Source organism: Coffea arabica, chromosome 6e, assembly GCF_036785885.1.
Source record: "Coffea arabica cultivar ET-39 chromosome 6e, Coffea Arabica ET-39 HiFi, whole genome shotgun sequence".
In the NCBI taxonomy this organism is placed as follows: domain Eukaryota; kingdom Viridiplantae; phylum Streptophyta; class Magnoliopsida; order Gentianales; family Rubiaceae; genus Coffea; species Coffea arabica.
In genome coordinates this window covers 59,610,849-59,618,244 of record NC_092321.1, presented here as the reverse complement: position 1 = coordinate 59,618,244, position 7,396 = coordinate 59,610,849, and the positions used below count along the sequence as shown (strand labels likewise).

General features: G+C 38.6%; 1 protein-coding gene across 1 annotated transcript; it reads left to right on the top strand.

The window, feature by feature from the left end:
• Positions 1-239: 239 nt before the first annotated feature.
• On the top strand, positions 240-3,932 carry LOC113696900 (putative late blight resistance protein homolog R1A-3). Its single transcript, XM_027216288.1, has one exon. The coding sequence runs from the start codon at positions 240-242 to the stop codon at positions 3,930-3,932; it is 3,693 nt and encodes a 1,230-aa protein (XP_027072089.1).
• The last annotated feature ends 3,464 nt before the right edge of the window (positions 3,933-7,396 follow it).

Below are 7,396 nucleotides of genomic sequence, written 5' to 3'. Positions count from 1 at the left end.
AGTTCAACATATGATATTCAGTGATCATGCTAGTTTCTTTCTTTACTTAAATAAAAAGTAGTACTAGCACCGAGTAGCTTTAATGTAAAGTGAACGGAATAATGGGATGGTAGAACTGGAAGTCAGAGTCATTGACAAAGAAAGATACCAAATGGTTGTTCACATATCCATTAAGTTTCCCTGAATCATCTTCTTTGATGCTCCAAAGAAAGATCTGAGGACAAATTTAGGAGAAGAAAATGGCAAATACTTGTCTTGATTCCACCATGGAACAGTTAACACGCCTAGGAAATGAACGAGGCTTGACTGATCCAATGAAGGATCAACTACAAAAGTTTCAAGTGGAGCTAAATTTCCTGAAGATGTTTCTCTGGTGCTTGCCCAAGTCCGAAGAAGCTGGTAAGAATTGTCAGTTGCAGTTCGCTATTAATTCCATTAGTTCTGCAGTAGAAGTAGCAAATAAGGGCCTTTATTCAGCTGGTCTCTGTGCAATCCGGAAGAAAAAGGGTAGAAATTGGCGTCTTCTGACTTCTAATTTGCTAGAAAATGTTGAGCAGTTTAAATCTGATATTAGAAAGAATTGCAATTTTATGCTTCATTTCTCAGTAGAATTCATCAAGGCTTCTCTGACTGGAGAGGTCTTCAATTTCATGGACTGTATCATCACGAATCTTAAGGATCTTCGTCACTCGGAAGATGAACAGATTGCTCCACTGAGTAAGCATATTAGTGCCCTTGAAGAGAAACTAAGGTTCTTTAGAAAGTTTTTTGATTTCACCGCACAACGTTGCTATGAGCATCAGAAATTTGAATATTTGTTGGTTCATATCCGTTCTTGGGCTAACAAAGTAGCATGTCTATCATTTTTGTGCTGGATCAATAAAAATGATGAAAACATGCAGTGCAAAATGAATACCATGATTTCTGATCTGCATGAGGAGAGTTGGCCTTGTGCTTCAGGGGTTACAGGGATGTGTCTTGGAGTCCTCAAAGCTTTAAAGTTGTCAGCGTATGACACTTCTCTGATGGGTGAAATTGTTGCAGACTTTGTCAACATTCTGCTGGAGGATACTCCTGCTGTTTTCAGGGACCGCATTGAGATCATTCGAGAAGGGCTTATCATCATAATAGCATTTCTGATGGATTCACCAGAGGACTGTGAAGATGAAATCCTCACACAAGCTCATGCCGTTGTCATTGAGGCAGCATCTCTCCTTTCCTCAGTCTGTTTGGAGGAAATGAATGACAATGTCATCAAAAAGAAGAATTTTCTTTTGTCTGAAATCCTAGGAAAGATTAAGACACTCCGGGAAGTGGTCAGAAAGTTCTACATCTACATTCCAGATGCATCAGAATTTTATTCTCTCAGGACTCATGGAACCGGATATATTTCTTTCATCTTGGAAAATTTAGCGAAAATGCAAAAAAAGAATGCCAATTTTATCCCTTTTGTAAAGCAAAAGGTTGTGATTGTTCAGAAGGAGCTGCAGTCACTGAGGACTTGCCTCACGGATAAAATGGATGGACGAAATGAGCAAGAGCAGCTGAAAGATCTTTGGAGAAGAATTATCAATGTGGCATACCACGCAGAGCATGTCACTGACTTGTGTTCAATCAGAAATACTCGTTTCTGGTATACCGTAATATGTCTTTCTACAGTCATTGAAGAAATTAAGACCACCAGGAATGAGGTTGAGAATCTTGGAAGTAAGAATCCTGGGATCCTCTGCGCAAATTTGAACTCCATGCATCTCTTCCCAGCACAAGCTAGTAACTCAAGAATAGATGAGCCTGTTGTCGGATTTGATGATGAGGCAGAAACCATAATCGATCGACTTACAAGAGGATCAGAACAACTTCAAATTGTTTCGATTATTGGTATGCCTGGCCAAGGTAAGACAACTTTAGCCAAGAAAGTCTACAACCATCCATCAATCCGTTATCACTTTATTCAATGTGTCTGGTGTTGTGTGTCTCAAGAATATAGGTATAGAAATGCATTGCTTGAAATGTTAAGTAATGTCACTGAGCTTTCTAGTCATGATACTTTTGAAACGAGTGATGACGAACTTGCAAATCGGCTCAGAAAATGTTTGATTGGACGAAGCTATCTTATAGTTATGGATGATATATGGGATATTCGAGCTTGGAATGAATTAAAGGGATCATTTCCTGACAACAACAATGGAAGCAGAATTCTGTTCACGAGCCGAATTCACAAGTTATCTTGGCAAGATGAATGCAAGTGCTACTTCCATACTCTTCGGCCGTTTCATGAGAAGGAAGGTTGGGAGTTATTGAAACAGAAAACATTCCATAAAGATGAATGTCCACAAGATTTAGTTGAAGTTGGCATGGAAATTGCAAGAAAGTGCAAGGGACTACCTTTGTCAATTGTGTTGGTTGCTGGAATCCTTGGTAAGTCAAAGAATAGTCTATATTGGTGGAAAAGAATTGCTCGAAGTCTGAGTTCGAGCCATCCAATTGATGGGTCCATGGACATATTGGAGTTAAGCTACAGACACATACCAGATCATCTTAAACCATGCTTTCTCTATTTTGGAGCATTTGCTGAGGGTCAAAATATCAGAGCCCGGAAGATGACCCTATTATGGATTTCAGAAGGATTTATAAGAACAACAGATCAAAGGAGGTTGGAAGATGTGGCAATGGAGTACTTGATGGATCTTGTTAATCATAGCCTTGTAATTGTCAGTGAAAGAAGTTCCGATGGTGGGGTCAATAGATGTCAGGTTCATAATCTCTTGCGTGAATTTTGCATGACAAAAGCTAAAGAAGAGAACTTTTTACAGCTAATTCATCATTATGATCTAGGTAATTATCCCTCCAATGGGTGTGATGTTGACATGCATCGGCTATCATTTCACAGTTCATTGTTTCATGTTACTGATTCGCATCCTGTTTGCTCGCCCGTCCATTCTATAGTGTTTGCTCATGGTATGCTGTTCATTGGCACTAGCTTTTCCAGAACCTTCAGACTTCTCAAAGTATTGGATATGGAGAAGTTACACTTGGATGATTCTGATCTTGACGCCCTGATGTCAATAGTACATTTACGGTACTTAGCGATTTCAGGTCTAATTACAAAGATTCCATCATCCATAGCCAACCTCTGGAACTTGGAAACTTTAATCGTGAGAGCGCCACTTCTTGTTGTCAAGATTGATCTACCGGATACCATTTGGCAGATGAAAAGTTTAAGGCATGTAGAAATCCGTCCTTGTGCTAATATCTCTTTGGGTGATGACAAATCTGAGGAGTTTTATCAATTAGACAATGTGCATACTTTTTCATCGGTAGTTCTTTGTGATGGAAGAGATGCACAGATCCTGCTAAGACGGTTACCAAGACTTCGCAAGCTGATTTGTTCACTTCCAGAGTCGGGTAAGCATCGCGGTGGAAGCTGCAAAGTTGTAGACTTGAGCATCCGGAGTGAACTGGAGGCACTGACCATGTGCTATCATTGGGTTTCTACTCCTAAACTACCAGCAATTGAGTTTCCAAAAGCGCTTAAAAAGTTAACATTGTTCAACTGTTTACTACCAAGGACTGGAATATCAGCAATTGGCCAGCTACCTAATCTTGTGGTTCTCAAATTCCGACTTATAGACTTTGCAAAGCACACATTTTATATGAAAGAGGGGGAGTTCTCAAACCTCAAATTCCTCAGAATATATAATTCAGAATTTGAAAGATGGGTTGTGCCCGCTGAGCCCTTGCCCAGCCTTGAGAACCTTGTCTTGATAGATTGTACCAAGCTTCAGGAGATTCCCTCTTCTTTTGCTGAGATCTCCACCTTGAGAATGATCAAGGTGCGAGGCTGCAGTCCCAATGTTGAGAAGTCTGCCCAGACAATTTTTGAAGAGCAAAAGGATATGGGAAATGGCGATCTTCAACTCATCTGCTGGTAAAAGAATTCCAATGGAGGAGAACTGGCGGCTGCTTTTGTTTATCAGCAAGTGAATGTGAACAGATGGTCATTCCTCATTACTGCTTACAGCTATTCAAGTAGATTTATGCACGCACTTTATGCAGAACACAGTACCTGCCATCATCATTTCTATCATTTCAACATCAGGAATCAGAATCCTTAATTGTATAAAACCATCGTGTGAGCCGTTTCTAAGCTAACAAGATACAGATAAAATGCTTTTTGCAACACCTGTATATATATATCATTTTCCTATTCCTCGAGAAGAGTTTTTGTTTTTTATTTTTTAATTATGCTCAAAGAATTGCTTCCAGAGAAATGTTTATGAATAGGCACCATGTAATTGCAGATCTGCTTTTCAGATTATTTTCTCTCTCTTCAATTTTCTTCCCCCCATCACGATACATTTTCTGGTCTGTGAAACTTGTGCTGAATTTTCTCAACTTAAACAGGTGAATTTTCTAATTCATGTTTCAATTGGAACTAGTTGAATGGAAATAATGTGGAACTAATGCATTTTTTAAGACAAATTCTGTTTGTCTAGTTGTCAGAGTGATACTGGTATCAGTTCCAGTTTGGAACTTTAATTATCTCAATCTATATGTAGTTCATCTTTCATACATTCGCTCTATGGATAAACCTTTATTAATTAGGCTTCCCTGCTTCCAACATACTACTCGATTTACTATTTGGTGCATACTAAAATATTGAAGTCTCTCCTGTCCGTAATATGTTGCAGGTTGGTAGTTATGAAATACTCCTTTCTCAATTTGGTTTGGCATACCATGACTTGCTGCAGATTTGAGGATATTTGAAGAGGTAAATATAGTATGATGGGATTTGATCTGTACATCTTTTGAAGTACTACTATCTTGTGGAATGTAATTGTAAAATTTTTGTTCCAAAATAAAAATTTCTAGTAGGGAAAAGATCGAACTTAAGAAACAGGGGAGGGGACAGAGCTTGCCCTCCCCCCCGCCCCCCAACACAAACCCCCGCACGCGCGCCCGGTTAGCTTTGTCAAAATAGCTATTGTTTCTTTCTTCATTGTAGTTTAATTTGCATTCAAGAACTATCAAGGGCTTGCTTCCCTGCAGGCTAACCATTTTACAGAGATCCAAATGGCACAAGTTAACAAAAAGTATCATCTGATGCTATCATATAACATAGAAACTTTACCCAAACTGTGGAGATTTTGACTTGATAGAAACACCATAATGCCTTCTCAGTAGCTAGACCAAGTAGGAGTTCTTGGAAATGGGTTCAAAGTTGTATGGAATACTGCAATCTTCCTTTAATTGGTTGATCCCATGAGCGATGAAGAAATGCAACCACTAGAAATCAGTTCCTAACACATCATCTGAGGCAATTTTTTGGCTCTTAGCTAGAACAGCAGTTTCTTTGCAATGGCTAACAGTTAGGCTAATATCATTTCAGACCTTGTGTCTTGACCACAGCGGCGCAAAGGCCATTTTGAAACTTTTAAGAATGAGCTTCTAAATGTCCTCCAATAGCACGAACAGCTAAACACAGCTCCATCAACAATCATTCTGCATCTGTATCAACCAAAAAAAAGGCGGTGACCAAAAGATGTTAAGGAAGCTTTGAGGGGACACAGACACAGGCAAATGTTCCAGGAACACGTGTTAGCTCAGGCATGATTGAGCATGAAGGGGAAAAAGCCGTTTACCGACGAAAAAGAACAGTATTCCAATCCAGAATAAACAAAAAAGTACTGAAGGAGGAGCACAAATGAGCAGAAATGAACTAAGAACTTAGATTTTAGCATGAGATGCCATTGGGCAGGCATCAGACTGGGAAACAGACTTCAAACTATAATAGTAACCTGGAGATATTAATGAACAAAGCATCCCCAACAGAATAGAAGATTGTTTGAACAAGAAGCCAAGGCACACCAAACATTGCTATTACATCAGAAAAATTGAACCAGAGAAACACGCAAAAATGCAACATATTGGCAAGTAAAAGTAACTTGTGCAGGCACAACTGTAATGTGCATATTTGCTGAATGATAAAAGTGTAGCTTGATTAAAGCAAACTTAGAAGAGAAGCTCGCCATAGGCAAGAAGAGAAAATTGTGACCTAAAGGTGACACTGGGGATTTGTAAATGTAAAAAATGCTTGAGCTTTCTAAAACATCTGAAAATGACCTAGATACAGACACTTTATCCAATCCAACATAGCACCAAAGCTTAACGTTTAAATAAATTAGGGCAAGCATAAACCGAATAGAGAAGTGGGTATCTCCTCTCCAGCCTTCATCATACACAAATTCCATGCTTTTCACAGGTACAGATTTTGATTGTTTATCAAGCATAAAAATTTTTCAAATCTGAATGAAGGTGTGGACTTTCGGGTGCAGATGAATGGCTAAACTACAGACATGCATGGGATGACATACCAACATCCAGCACATAGCACAGAGCCCATAAAATCACACAAATGCCAATCTTTTATTTCTTGGTTAGAATATTTAAGATATATATTCCATATTAAATTTTCCCAGATTCAATGTTGGCGTGTATTTCTGTCATACCAAAACTTCCGCTGAACTGCAGAAACTGCATCCAGGTAACCTTAGTACCAAGCAACCTTTATCAACAACTAATAATCCTGATAGATCTTCTCGTGCAAAAAGTCACAGTGAACCACCACATGAGATTTACTTGTATAAAATGTAAAATTTAACGCTTCATTTGGTCAAGAAACATGGTGTAACTACGTTTATAAAGCAATTTGAAATCTTGTTGATTTCCATGCTATGATTCAAGTGTGTTTACTTTTTCCCAGTAGATGAACATGAATGAGTCTTTTTGTGAAGCATAGCAAACTGTTACCTACTGTATCATTGAAATTGTTAACGTCCAATGTTTAAAAGACTATTACAATTAAGGCAGAGAGATTCTGGTGTGATAATCAAGGATTACTTCACCAATTCAAACTAAAAATTAGATTTCATAGGCATGTTCATTCGTCAATCATCTAAGTCCAGTTCAAAACTTTCATGATTTTGTAAAACAGATCAAAACTTCTTGAGCCAACATTAAACTATTACGAAGCAATATTGGTGGCCAAGTCAATAATTTAGAATCAACCAAAAGTTCCCCTGCCGTGTCATCCACCAAAACAGGTTTTATATATATATATATAAAAGAAGGGTGACAACTTGACAGCAATCAATGATAAAGCTACGAGTCGCAATATTTGACTAAAGCATAAGGGATGAAAGGACTGGGCTTGACGAAGCAAGCATGCAACTTGTCAGTAATCACTGATGCTTTGGATCTTCGCAGACATGAAACGGTTAAACATTAGGTCTTTTTGCTACCGGCCTCAATGATGTCAAAGACGTTGTTACTTTCTGCAGAAGTTACGGCAGAGCCAATCACTATAAGTTTGTGAAGAAATCTTCGTACATATATG